Source organism: Saccopteryx leptura, chromosome 2, assembly GCF_036850995.1.
Source record: "Saccopteryx leptura isolate mSacLep1 chromosome 2, mSacLep1_pri_phased_curated, whole genome shotgun sequence".
Lineage (NCBI taxonomy): Eukaryota > Metazoa > Chordata > Mammalia > Chiroptera > Emballonuridae > Saccopteryx > Saccopteryx leptura.
In genome coordinates, this window is record NC_089504.1 from 357,014,471 (window position 1) to 357,028,656 (window position 14,186).

Here is a 14,186-nt window from a genome sequence, read left to right on the forward strand (position 1 = left end):
CGTTAGGGGAATGCAGGAGAATGCGGGTAACGGGGGGAAGGGGAGGTCACGGGTGCCACCAGCCGGCCCGAGGTATAGGAAGAACGGTAAAGAGGAAACAGTCAAGGAAGGAAAAATGAAAGTATTAAACATGGTCAATAAATAAAGAATACCAAGTCTCAGGGTTTCTCCAAGAGACACCTGCTCTAACAGGTCGAGGGCAGAAGGTGGCAGGCCCCAGCCACCAGGACTTCCAGGACGGGACTGCCTAGACTCCCAACAGTAGACCTTCCAACAAGACCCAAGGAAGCACACTAGAGCCTGCACCCCAGAGGCTCAGACAAGCAGGGCCACTGTTCTTGGAAGGTGCTTAAAGGGCGAGTGAGCTCTTATCAGGCCCAGCTAAGAGAAAAGAGGAGGGAGGCAAGACATCTGCCATGGGCTGTGGGTTCATGTTTATTGGACCTGATACAGAGTCCTACCCATGGGGAGGAGGCAGCCCAGGGCCGTGGGTAGGAAAAACAGCATCCTACTCTGCACTCAGTTCGCTCCGTTACCACCAACCCACTGTTCCCAGCCCCCAGCAGTCCAAAGCAGGTAAAACGGTGCAGGAACACACTGGGCAGCTCCCAATAGTCTGCTGAGCCTCAGAACGGGGGAGTGAGCACTCGAGGTTCTGTCCATTCAGTTTCACAGCAATAAATAAGGAGAGGCAGGAGTGGCGGCAGCGCCACTGGCAGCCACACATCTTGCTAGGTCTTTATAGCCGTGTCTCTGGATTTGTAGGCCACTCCTCGGCTTTTTAGCTCCCGCACTATTCCTGTGGCAGAAAAAGAAAAGTTTTATGAGTTAAGATGGTCCTTCAGCTACCATTCTGGGGGTAGGGAGGAATTCCTAGACTGTTCATCGAAAGTCCTGCCTGGCTGGCTTGTTACCACTGGAGATCCAGGCAAGTCTTTGCAATAACTTGGTAAGAATGAGAAGAAAAGAGGAAAATTGTAGTTGTTAAAAGCAAGGATTCTAGACCCAGAATGCCCGAGTTCAAATTCTGGCTCCTCATTTACCAGCAGCATAACCTTGGGCAAGTTATTTAACCTCTCTGAGCCCGGGTTCCCTCCGAGTTGTGAGGACTAGTGATAATTCCCATAAAGGACTTCCACAGAAGTTGGCACAGGCAATAAACACAGGCAGTTCTCATAATTATTACCTTGGGGCAGGCGACCAGTGACTGACACCGCATACACACCAGGCTTAAAGTTACCTGAAAGAAGAGATTGCAGGGAGAGTGACTTAAAATTAATGACCAGATGGAGGCTCAAGCTAAAAATAAAAAAGAAGTGCTCTAACTCCAAGAGAAAGGCAATCACTTCTGCCGGCTACAATTACTAAATGACAAGACACAAAACACTTTACTCGTCTGTTCTATAACCCCATCCCTCTCACTTCTGAGGCCACCTGCCCACAAAGTTATGACTCCCCCACTTTGACAGCCAGCCACAACTCTAGTGCAGAACAGAGAGAAAGGGAGATACTTACTGACTCGCTGCCACTTGGAGACCCAGCTGTCCTCTGGACTCATCATTGCAATGATTCTAGGAAGAGAAAGAACAAGTCAGCCAGAGCCTCGCCTACGAAAGAGAAGGACTGACAACCTGCCTTCCTCCTCTGTTCTCGGCCAGCACAACAGTTCTAGGAAAGGAAACCCAGGATTAATCGAAACTTGGCTTTGGTTGCTCACTAAGTGTTGGTTTGGTGCCTTGGCTGAGCAGAGCAACTCTACTTTGGCTTGTTGTTTACTCTTTTTAAACGGTGCTAACAAATGAACAAAGCGACTAAGTAACTGAGTGTGCACATGTATCTGTAAAAAGTAAAGGTTCTATGACAATAGTTTTTTTTGTCCAATCCTGTAGTCTTCTTAAAAGAAATAAAAAAAGGAATGGAGTTAGCCCACCTTAAAGGAACTTTAGCAAGCTGGGTTTGAGACTAGTTTGTGTATAAACCCTTAATTGGCCTAAGGGCAAAAGAAATAATACTCTTAACCCCCAAAGAATACTGTCCTCTTGCTCTGACCTTGGGGAAGGAAAACTGAGACATGGGCACTTATATTTATATGACTTCCTCTTCTCCCCCTTGCACAATCTCAACAAGGGAAAAATTCTCTTATAAATATCTAAAAGCATTAGTTTTGGGACAATTTACCATCACTGTATCTACCCTTCATTTTCAAAAAGGATCTTCATGCCTTCAACAAATAATTTTTAAGTATCCATAGCCTTTAAGACCCTGTGCCAGGTCCTGGTGCACAGATACCGTTATCAATGAGCTAACAGTTTAGTGGAGAAATATCCAGAGGAAATATAATGAAAGCCAGTTATTTTAATTTTTCCGCCTGACCAGGTGGTGGCGCAGTGGATAGAGCGTCAGACTGGGATGCAGAGGACCCAGGTTTGAGACCTCGAGGTCGCCAGCTTGAGTGCGGGCTCATCTGGTTTCAGCAAAAGCTCATCAGCTTGGACCCAAGGTCACTGGCTCAAGCAAGAGGTTACTCGGTCTGCTGAAGGCCCGCGGTCAAGGCACATAGGAGAAAGCAATCAATGAACAACTAAGATGTTGCAATGCGCAACAAAAAACTAATAATTGATGCTTCTCATCTCTCCGTTCCTGTTTGTCTGTCCCTGTCTATCCCTCTCTCTGACTCTCTCTCTGTAAAAAAAAAAAAAAAAAAAAAAATTCCAGTTTAAGTCATGCTTAAAACAGTAAAGATAAAAAGGTAAGATTAATTCCAGAACATATTTAATTTAATCCAATATATCCAAAGTATCATCACTTTGGCATGCAATTTATACAGAAAAATTAAGGTATTTTACATTCTTTTTTTGTTAAGCTTAATCTTTGAAATCCAGTGTATACTTTACAGTTAAAGCATATCTCAACTTGGACTAGCCACATTTCCTGTGCTGAAAGCCAGGCATGGCTAGTAGCTACTGTATGGACAGTGTGACTCAAAATATCTGAGATCAATCAGGACTCTGGTCTAAAAGCCTGCCCACTTTTACCTGGTGGGGTGCTGTGGAGGTAATGTAGAAGTCTAACGGGGCTTACCCATCAAAGGAAGAGCTGGTGCAGTCGTATACCATCTCTCGGTTACCCTTCATCTGAAGGTATGCATCACAATTGTCACAACCGTCATATTCAAACTGGTCTATAGTCTGAAAGAGAAACATTTTAATAAGAAGGAAAGTGAGCATGAACAGGCCAAAAGAAAAAGCGGCTTTCTCCATACTTCCTGGGCAAGCGTAAGACTCCCCACGCTGCCTGTCACTTCAGCTCCCCCACGCACACTACCAAAGCCTCTAAGTTTCATGCTCACATTCCTTCTCTTGTTCCCAACTGCACTTCACCTATTCCTTTCCCTGGTCTCCTCAGGGTCAGGCAAGCTATCTACAATTACTTTCCCTCTGCTACTGATCCTCACCCCTGACCCTCAGAGTCCCTCGTTTCCAACGGAAGTTCACTGAACGTCTGTGAAGGGTCAGGCCTGTGCTAAGAGTTGAGGATTCAAAGGCATGCAAGACCGCCCGTGACTACTGCTGCAGGACCAGCTCCTACACCATGTCCTCCTGAAGCTTCTCACGTCCTGTTCCACACCTTCCCCGAGTGTGATCCCCTCGCCCCCTACCACCAGGTCCCCGACGCATACCTTGACCAGCGAACACAACAAACAAGCCCGCAGATGCCGCAAGTCCTTGGGCACCGTCTCCAGAGCCATGATCTCGGACAGAACAACAGCGGGACACCGCCAGCGTTCCCTCATTCGTTGAATATAAGCAGGAAATTACCCAGAATTCCCACCTCTTCCGGTGGCTCGACTTCCGCTTCCGATGTGGGAGGCCGCTGGCCCCGTCTCTCCCCCGGTCTTAAGGAATGGTTTCTTCCGCCTGGGGGCGGGGCCGGCTGGGAGTCACCTGGGCCGGCGCGCTCCCCAGCCACCTGGGCGGGCACGAGGGCGAGGCCCGGGCAGCCGTTGGGCCTGTGGGAGGGGCCCCGGGGGAGGGGCGGGGCGGCGGGCGGCTGGCGCCTGCGCGGGAACACGCCGCGGCGCGGGCCATTTGATCTAGGCCGCTGGCACCAGGCTGTCCGCTGGTCCCCTTAGGAAGATTCCGGGATCCTCCTGCTTTAAAAGCGCGGGGCAGAGTCCACTGTCTCCCTCGCGATTATCTGTGCGGAGATGAAAAGCCGCCCCGGGACAGCCCCCTCCCTCCTAATTGCGACAGCATTACAGGGTGTCCGTTTGCCGTCCGCAGGAATGCGGGCCTGGGAGCGGGAGGCAGGGTGGGAGAAAATGCGTAGTGGTTTTTTAAAACTGTACGTTTCCTCGTTCCAGCTGAAAATTTATGCTCTGTGTAGCCTTTAGCATTGATAGTTCTTTTACCTGAGAACATCTGCAGGAGACTGTCCTTTCATTTTTCTTTTTCAGTTGGCCCTGGAGGAAGCCAAATGCCTCGCTCTGTGGTTCAGAACTGGGCCCAGCCAGCCCCCAGCCCCCCACGTCCTTCCCAGGGAGGCAGGAGGGCAGGTGCTCTGTGAGGGCAGCCAAGGCTCTCCAGGCCCCGTGGGACTTCCTACCGACGGGGCGCCCGTTCCCTTGATCCACAACAGTCTGTGTGTGTGCAGAGCAGCCATTGCGTTTGTCTGACTGGAGCTTTGGGTAGATAGTTTCAGGCTGTTGGGTATATGAGTGGTTGGGTTTTTTTTAGGTTTGCCCACTTGACCTGGGGCAGCACCATGTGTGTATAATCTATGTGAGGCTGCCGGTGCTTGCCCTCAGGGCGGCAGATTGCAAATTGTGGATTGCCTTTCTGCTTGGGAGGGGGCCATTATTTGCTATTGTTTGTGGAGAGTCTAGAGAGAGGGAGAGCTGAGAGTGCTGGGGGGCTTTGGGGGCCCAGGAGAAAGAGTCTGGTAAATCCGGAGAATGCAGAGTGCTGAGGGAGCCCTGCTGAGCTTCGTGGGTGCTGAGAGAGGGGCAAGCGGTCTTCCCTGCCTGCTTTCTCGTCCACCGCTGGACTTGAATAAATGGAGTGTCCCACCATTTTCTGGTCCCTCAGTTCCTTTACCTTCTGCCGGAATCCAATGAGAACCTGCAAGGCCAGGGTGGCGGCCAATGGCCTTCCACAGGCCCTGCTGTTCCATCTTCCCAACAAGCCCCCCAGCTGAAATTGAGTTTCTTCAGCATCCAGCTGGGCTGTGACGGGTTCAGATGTTCTCTACCCCTGAATACTTTCTACTTGAACATGCATTCACTCTGTTCTCAGGGGAGCTCTATAACAGCTGTGAAGTAGACCCATTTTATAGGTGGAAAAGTGAGGCACAGAGTATTAGCGCCAGGTCACAAAGTCACTAAAGTACCAGACATTAGAATGTGAACTAACTAGTGCAATAATCATGCAGACTGAACAACAGCAAGAATCTTTCTCCTCTTGTCTCACTAAACCATGCTTTCAGGGGCTTACAAACCAATTCTTGTTGCCAAGCCCAGCACTCTACCCAATTCTTTCATAAATCAGAGCCTAGCCTCTGCTATCAGAATTTATTTCTGTCGACGTAGAAGATGAAGTTGTCCCCCTGAGGGATAGAACAAAACCACGAGACCAGACCACATTTATGGATAAATATATTAGCAAATAAATACATTTCTCAACATAGTGCCTGATTCAAGCGTCTTTCTGTCTGGTTCAGATATAAATAACCATGTGGGGCCCTCGGTGCCAGTTCCCCACTGATGGAGGGAAGAAGATTCCCTGGTGGGGTCCTGTGCCCACTTTGCTCCCACATTCACATTCCAAATGGGATAATGCCTGAGGGGCCAGCAATGGTCAAGCTGCCCTGGGGTGAATGTCACCCTAAGGAGGCCCCCCAGCCCTTGCCCACTCGGTACCAGCTGATCAGACCAGATTCCTGCTCCAACTCCACTCTCCCGTGACACCTTCCTGTGTCCCTGGCCTGTCTGGCTTATGCTGGGAAGCTGATCCTCGGGCCATCTAAACCCACGGGTCCCTTTGCTTTTCCTTGGTCTGTCCTGTTCCCCATCCCTGTTCTGGGAAAAACCCCAGAGGAGGATTCCTTGTTGTGCTTGTTCAATGTAACTCTGCCTTTTCTACCTTCATTCCCTCTTCCCAGAAAAAAGCCCAACAGAAATCCTCTTTTTCCGTCCACTTTGGGACTTTGAGACAGAAGATCTCCAGGGGAGCTATTCCCTCCCACTATCTTCATCCCCAACTCCCAGAGAAATGGGGGTGCTGGAGTGACAAGGGAGTTTGAAAATCAGAGGTTCTTACCACCTCGGGGAGAGAACTCCATACTATGGCCTCCAAAGCCTCCCTTCTGACTTATTATAGTGTAGCTGAAAATTAAGGACAAGAAGGGAAAAACATATTCCCTTGTGTGCCAGCCAGGGTGGGCACTGCCTGGAGAAGATGCAGAACACCCCTCTTTCCCCAGCTTTTAAGGCTCAGGAGTCACCTCTGCTCTTGACCCTTTCGCAGAGAAGGAAAATGGGAAGTCAGGGCTGCTGCTGATGGGGCAGCCTTACTAGGGAGGAGCCAAACTGGTGTGCAGGACTCACCCAAGAAAGGAGGTGAGAAGGGGTCATGCGTTCAGCTGGGTTCATTGGTATGAACATGAGGCTTGGGATGAGGGTGACCTGCCGGGGCTAGGGGAAGGAGCAGCACCTTTATAACACCTGTCTACCCTTACCATCCTCCTGCTTTCCAAAAACAGCCTTCACGGGAGCCTGCCCACGCAGGCAGTAGCTGGTGCCTTGCGGGACACAGGCTGGCTGGCTGTGCTGCGCACGGGTTCCACAGACAAGCTCTGGAGCCGGGAGCAGGAAACAGCACCTCCTGCCACCCAGCGTCACCACTCCTCTTCCAGTGGTTCCAGGAAGTATGGCGAAGAGGGTGTCTGAGATCCTTTCTTTCCTCGGGAGCAGGGCTCGGCGCCAGGGAGGCCCTGAGTCACCCAGAGCACACTGTTGGGTGGAGGGAAGCCTGCACACCTCATACGGCCTGTTCACACAGCGCCTCAAGCTCTTCCTCCGAGCCTGCATTTAGAGACAGGAGAGAAAAGAGGTCACCGAGGGTCAGGCCAGCCCCTTGCTTATACCACCTGCAGTGGAGTTGGCTGAAGGGAAACTCAAAGAGGGAAGAGCAGGGAGTGTGTCCAGAAGGGGTGATAGGATGAAAGCTGAGAGCCCCAGTTGGGAGACAGCGGGGAGAAAAACAAATCTAGACAAAGAGAAACATATATAGCAACCAGTGTGTTACCAATACTTACTATTCATTCATTCACCCAATAAATATTTATTAAGTGCTTGTGACTCTGACCAGCCACCATGTGCCAAATCGAAGACCAAAAAGAATAAGCAGCGACCTGACAACCTTGTAGGAGAGGTTTGCATGCAAACTGCAATTATGCCAGTGGAACAGGACTAGGGTCATAAGAGATGAATGGAGGAAGGAGAGAGATCATGTCCACGTGGAGTAATCAGGAAGGGCTTCCTGAAAGTGGAGATAAATGAGCTGGCCCTGTAGGAATAGCTAAGAATTGGAATTATGGGACTAGGAAGGCAGCAGCATATTCTGGGCTGCAGAAACTGCAAGGACTATCAACCTAGTTTGACTAAAGCGTGGAGCAAGGGAAGAGAAGGGGTGGAGTGGGTAGTAAGTTTGGGGAGGAAGAGGGAGGAGAGATGGTGCTAGAGCTTTGATGGCCAAATCAGGTTGGATTTTTCTTTACTGTGGACCAAACAGAACACTTGAGTTTCTGGACAGCTTATTGGAGGCAGATGACCCTGGCAGCAGTGTGGAGGGGAGGTGGGCAGGGCAGCTGTGCAGCACAGCTGTCCAGGACACAACACCGGATGTGCAATCCTGCCTTCACAGCCCTGTAAGAGGAAGGGAGGAGCCAGGAGATCCTGCCTCAGTCTTTAGATTGTGCGCAAGATGTGGGCAGGGGTCCCAGCGCTGGAGGTGAACATGATAAAGCTCACAGGGATCCAGTTAACAGAACCTGGCACTGATTTGGATGTGAGGAGCAGGGCAAAGGGAGTCACTGAAACTCGCTCTGAGTTTGGGAGAGAGGGGAGGTGGTGGCGTGTCACTGGCAGCACTGAGAGCACACACATGACAGGAGCCACACAGAATCAGCAAACACACGGCCAAAGCCTGCATTACATGGCTCTATGAAAGCAATTCTAGGGGTGTGGGTGCCTGTGTGTGTGCAAAAGTAGGTTTACAGTTTTGAGTATGTGACACCTAGTTTATTCTTATATTATTATTTGTTAATTACTGTATTATTTTCCAGACGAACAACTGTAAACCTACTTTGCCCCATTCCGTATTTTCTCCTACTGTAATTGTTTGCATACGTGTCTCCCCTTAGGCCTGGGTCTCCTGGCTGACAAGTGCCATGTCCTTGGGGTCTAGAATGGAGCCTAGCACAGAGCAAGCATACAGTACAAAGGGGGGGATGAAATGAATGAATGAATGCAGCTCACAAGTCCTGCCTAGACTCTGAGGTTGTTGGGGACCGAAAGCCAACAGGGTCTTTGCAGTTTAGATTTTGGGGGACAGAGGTGTGGGGAACTGGCAGTAAGCTGACAGTCTGCCCAACCCCCCACCTCACTTGTTCTGTGAAGTTGCTAAAGGCTATTTTTTCCCACACCTTTCTGTTAGCTACCGTGCTGGATTGTTTATACCAGGCGTCCCCAAACTGTGGCCTGGGTCGAAGGCAGCCCCCTGAGGCCATTTATCCGCCCCCACCGCACTTCCGGAAGGGGCACCTCTTTCATTGGTGGTCAGGGAGAGGAGCATAGTTCCCATTGAAATACTGGTCAGTTTGTTGATTTAAATTTACTTGTTCTTTATTTTAAATATTGTATTTGTTCCTGTTTTGTTTTTTTACTTTAAAATAAGATATGTGCAGTGTGCATAGGGATTTGTTCATAGTTTTTTTTATAGTCCGGCCCTCCAACGGTCTGAGGGACAGTGAGCTGGCCCCCTGTGTAAAAAGTTTGGGGACCCCTGGTTTATACTCATCCTATCTCCCATGTCCCTCAAAAAGACTGAAGATAAGTTTTTTTTTATCCTTTGTTGTGTGAAGTTAAGGTGTTATGTATGGTGGGGGTTTTCTGCACTTGGGAGAATTCTTGGGATGCCTTGGAAATGTGACTTTGTTTTAATGATCTCTGATTTGCTAATGGCCTCACTTTGCCCTATAAATAAAGCAGGTCAAGTACTGGGGTGGAGGCTGCCTTTTGCAAGCTATCTTCTGCATTGCAAAAAGTCCTCCCGAGCCCATCCTATTTCTCTTTTGGTCTATTTTATTAATTCCAGGCAGTTCCCACTCAGGACCTGGAATTACTAGCCAAGCTGGTTCACAGCATGAGGTCTTATATTTCAAGACCTCTGGGTTCCCTTTTGTTTTTTTTTGTTTTTGTTTTTTTTTTTCTTTCATTTTTCTGAAGCTGGAAACAGGGAGAGACAGTCAGACAGACTCCCGCATGCGCCCAACCGGGATCCACCCGGCATGCCCACCAGGGGCGACGCTCTGCCCACCAGGGGGCGATGCTCTGCCCATCCTGGGCGTCGCCATGTTGCGACCAGAGCCACTCTAGCGCCTGAGGCAGAGGCCACAGAGCCATCCCCAGCGCCCGGGCCATCTTTGCTCCAATGGAGCCTTGGCTGCAGGAGGGGAAGAGAGAGACAGAGAAGAAAGCGCGGCGGAGGGGTGGAGAAGCAAATGGGCGCTTCTCCTGTGTGCCCTGGCCGGGAATCGAACCCGGGTCCTCCACACGCTAGGCCGACGCTCTACCGCTGAGCCAACCGGCCAGGGCCTGGGTTCCCTTTTGGAAAGGAGAAATCCTCCTACATATATCTGCAGGCAAAGAACTGTGTCATCCACACAATGGGAGAAGACAGGGAAGATCAGCAGGTAGAAGGCTTTGAGCGAATAAATGCCAAGTTCAAGTCAAGGGTTGACATGGGCATCACTGGTTGTTCATACAGTAGCAGGGATGCACTAAGACTCCAAGAAAATGAGGTCCATCTTATTAACAAGGCTGCTTTAAAAGGGAAGCCCTAGCTGGTCTTCTACCTCAGAGGAAAGGACCCACAGGGCTGCTGGAAACCACCCCATAACCATTTTATTATTTCTGCATCATTCACATAGTTCTTCACAGATGACCTAGTATTATGGTTATCAGTACCTACTTCTCCTCCATGTTCTCCTCAGGGGCAAGGATCACTTTGTGGCCTTCTGTGCAGTCAAAGCTAACACTGAGTTGTGTGCATTAGAATGGCTGGACCAATTATTACAATATTGAAATGCTTCCATTTGAGCTCTGCCCCAAACCACCCCAGTGCTTTCTAATGTCTCAGTCACCCCAGGACTTTCCCTGAGCCCTCCCTATGATCTGGCGACCAATGACTAACATGTGGCAGTTGTTGAGTATTTTGAATGTCACCTCTTCTGTACTCTACTCAGCTTCCCTCAACCCCTGGTTGTCTGACTTCATTCGTTCTGCAGTATCCAGTCTCCCCCCACCACACCATACCTGCTCCCCTGAAAACTCACCAGGCTGGGCTGGCAGCACATGGCAATGTGGGTAAGGGCATGGCCTGCCCTCTGAGGTGGCAGAACTCCATCTGGAAGGCCCTTGCCCAGGTGTATGTGGTCCCAGGGACTGGCGTGGAGTCAGACACAGCCACACTGGTTGTGAACTTGAGTAACAAGGGCCTGGGGTTTCTGGTAGCATCTTCCGGTCCAGGCCTGGAGGTCCAGAGATCAGTGGGTGGGCCTCCGGAGACCAAGGGTATGTCTGGCTGGGGCCACAGTGGGGCAAACTCTGACAAGCTGGGTGTACAGGCAAGTCCTGGGGCCGAGAGGCTGGGGTGGGCTCTGAGGGACACCCCCGCCGCTTCCTCTGTGGGTGCCGGATGGGGAAGCTGGGTTTCTGCGGGTGGAAGAGACTGCCGGGGCTAGGGCTGGAAGCATCGTTTCGGGCTGGGGCTGGCTCTGTGAGGGCCCTGGGCCGCTGCGGGCTGGGGGGCTGCCCTGGAGGGGCTGCAGTGCTGGCTCCAGCGGCCTGCTGATCAGAGGGCGGCTCCAGCTGAGGCTGTGTCCGAGGAACAGCAGGCCTAGACTGGGGCACCCCAGTTTCTGGACCAGGCCTCCTGCCATGCCACTGGAAGCGCTTTTTGTAGTGGTGGTGCCGATGGCGGTGGTAGTGGACATGGCTGGAAACCGGGGCTTCCCCTCTGGGCACCACCGAGTCCAAGGAGCGGGGCCGCATGGTCACACTGGGCTGAGCCTCCTGGGCCCGGGGCTCCCCCTCCGGGCTGCAGTACACCAGGGGGTCAAAGTCACTGCTCAGAGAGCTGCGGAAGGTGGAGCTGCTGCCGTGGATGCCTTGCAGGCTGACGTCTGTGCAGTTGACCACTGAGTCACTGGAAGAGCCGTGACAGGGTCCCGAACTGGAGTCACTGGCTGGCCCGTCGGCCAGGTAGCCACTGCGCTCAGTGCAGTAGCTCTCTGCAGACCCGCTGCTGTCGTGCGGCCTGGCCCGGCGTGGGGGTGCGGGGCACGCGGCGGGGTGCTGTGCGGCGCACTGCAGGCGGCTCAGCCCCCAGGCCTGCGCAAACGGGTGCTGGGGCCCTGCCAGGCGCGGCGGCTCCCCGGGAGCCAGGGGCTGTGCCGCTCTGGGGAGGCGGTGGTGCCTGGGGCCCAGGCCCGGCTCCTGGGATGGCAGGAAGGGACCCGGTCGTGGGGGCCGGGCCACTGCCGTCCGAGAAGGGCCCAGCAGGTAGGCAGCGGGGAGGTGGTAGTGGGCGTGGCCGGGATGCTGACGAATGAGGTGGAGTCTCCGGCCCGGTTCCTGGTAAGATCGGGAGGGTCCCAGGGACTGGGGGAAGGAATCTCCCTCTGCAAGAAAGAACCCAGAGCACAGGTGTGGCCACAGCATGCCTACTGGAGCCGGCGCAGCCTCGGAGCTCGGAGTCTGGGGCACCAAGGCCATTCCTAATCTGCGTATGCCCTGGCTCCCTCCGGTCAGGTTGTCCCCTGGGAGGCCCACCGTGCCTGTCGACCTCGGCTCCTCCCATCAGTCACGTGGGGCTCTTTGACCCAGGCCCCAGCGAGCCCACACTGCACCTTGGGGTGAGTTAGAGAGAGGCTCTTTCTTCCTCATGGTACTTCATTTACATCTTTTAGAAAATTGTCAAAATATCCTGGTTTTGTTAGAATAGGATACTTTATTGCCAGCAAGTTGGAATAATACATATACAGATTCAGATTTAGAATCAAGTTCTCATAAAAATACAAATAACTTCTAAAATAATGGCCCGCCCCCTCCGAGAAGGCACCCCGGAACAGCGCACAGCTTAAGAACTATTGAGGTGTTGCTGCTTTCTCCTCAGCTTCAAGGCAAAAACCTTTCTTACAGGGAAGGCATGTCCTGGACCCATCTGCCTGCGCGTGGGGGAGACCTTGGCCCCCCTCCTACCTACGATGTTGAACATGCAGAGAGGACAAGTCCGGTGCTGATGGAGCCAGGGGTCCACACAGGCTCGGTGGAACTCGTGAAGGCAGGAAATGACTCGTAGCTCCTGGAGAAAACAAAGGGACCCGAACCAGTTATCTGTCACTGCAGGAGTGGCAAGGAAGCAAGACGTCCTCCTAATGCCCTCTGGCCTCTGCTCTTTGCTGTCATCTACAGCAGAAGACCTCCGAGTGGAATAGGAACGGTAAGGGCTTTGGTATGAGGTAGGTCCGGATTGTGCGCTTTGCCGCATGACCTTGGGCAAGTTTCTTAACAGACAGTTTTCTTCTGTACAGAAGGATAAAAAAACTAATCTACCCTCACCCATCATGGTCATGAGACGAAAAGGAGATAGTGCATCTAAGCACCCACTGCAGAGCCTGGCACGTGGTACACACTCAACAAACAATAGCTCTCTTTCCCTGGAAGACCAGGGAAACAACCAAACCTCCGGGCTGTCCCCTGCCTCTGCCCCACGCAGGATACAAAGGACACAGATGCAGCTAGAGCCCCCACACCAGCCTGAAGTGCCTCTTTCCCCAGGCTCCAGTCCCCGTCCCCAGCCTGCTCGCAGAGGTGAACCATGACACCCGCTTACCTGGCCCTCGGAGAACTCCTCCAGGCAGATGGTGCACACAGGGGCTGAGCTGCAGCTGCTCCCCGAGTCTGGCCACTCAGCCCGGGCCCTCCTACAGCTGGCCTGGTACTTCCTGGTGGCCAGCTGGCTGATGGCCCAGGCTGTTCGCTGCTGGAGGGGATCCTGGGAAGAAGGGTCGGGCTCAGAATGGGCAAGGGCTCCTTTGCCGCCCCCCCTGGACCCCAGCTTGTACTCGGTTCCCGGTCACCCAGAGAGATCATGTGGTCAATTGACAACCTTTGAGAGTTTCTCCCCTTCAAACTCATATGTGGCTCTGCCAAGCAGGCCATGCCTCGCACCCCACCCCCCACTCACCCAGCTTCCTTCCCTTGATGACCTGTATCTAACTGGCACGTCAAACTCTGCCCAGCCCCCTCCTCAAACACGCCAACATGCCCCAAACAGAATTCCCTAATCCCAGTGAACCACCCCTAACCACATCCCTGCACTCCCCCATTTCCCCCTCTCAGTCAAGGGCAATTCCATTCTTGTAATTGCTCAGGCCAAAAATCCTGGTGTTATTCTTGACTCCTCTCTCTTGTACTCCATGATCAACCCACCAGTCAACCTGTTAGCTCTACCGTCAGAATGTAAGGAGGAGGTAACTAATTCTCACCACTTTTCCTGCCACCGCCCTAGCCCAAGCTGCCATTACTGCCACCGGGATTCCTGTAACAGCCTTCTGGTTGGCTTCTCTGTTTCCAGCCCTGCCTCCCTGTAACCCGGCCTTCTCACAGCGGTGACAGGGATCATGTTAAAACTGAAGTCAGATCATGGCACTCCTTGTGTTCAAAACCCTCCAGTGGCTCTCATTTCACCCAGAGTAAAAAACAAAGTCCTGTTGAGACAATGGCCTAAACAGTCCAATACAACTGGGCCCTGGTGAACCCCGCCCTCACCTCCGGCTCTGCCCTGTCACTCACTGGTCCCAGTCACAGGACCTCCCCACTGCTCCTCCCGGCCTTCCCACTT

At 52.3% G+C, this 14,186-nt stretch overlaps 2 protein-coding genes across 3 annotated transcripts in view; both read right to left on the reverse strand.

Moving 5' to 3' along the window:
- Positions 1-410: 410 nt before the first annotated feature.
- On the reverse strand, positions 411-3,801 carry SUPT4H1 (SPT4 homolog, DSIF elongation factor subunit). Its single transcript, XM_066366434.1, has 5 exons — positions 3,680-3,801; positions 3,082-3,188; positions 1,516-1,571; positions 1,187-1,240; positions 411-799 (listed from the first exon to the last, which is right to left on the reverse strand). The coding sequence occupies exons 1-5, from the start codon at positions 3,791-3,793 to the stop codon at positions 732-734; spliced, it is 399 nt and encodes a 132-aa protein (XP_066222531.1). The 5' UTR covers positions 3,794-3,801; the 3' UTR covers positions 411-731.
- A 1,835-nt stretch (positions 3,802-5,636) lies between these two features.
- RNF43 (ring finger protein 43) overlaps positions 5,637-14,186 on the reverse strand; it is a 72,460-nt gene continuing 63,910 nt past the window's right edge. For both annotated transcript variants that reach the window (XM_066364663.1, XM_066364664.1), the window contains 4 exons: positions 13,176-13,337; positions 12,542-12,644; positions 10,615-11,961; positions 5,637-7,081 (listed from right to left, as the gene is read on the reverse strand). In XM_066364663.1, the coding sequence (XP_066220760.1) occupies positions 7,038-7,081; positions 10,615-11,961; positions 12,542-12,644; positions 13,176-13,337 (1,656 nt within the window). In that variant the 3' untranslated portion in view covers positions 5,637-7,037. The remainder of the gene's footprint in view (positions 7,082-10,614; positions 11,962-12,541; positions 12,645-13,175; positions 13,338-14,186) is intronic.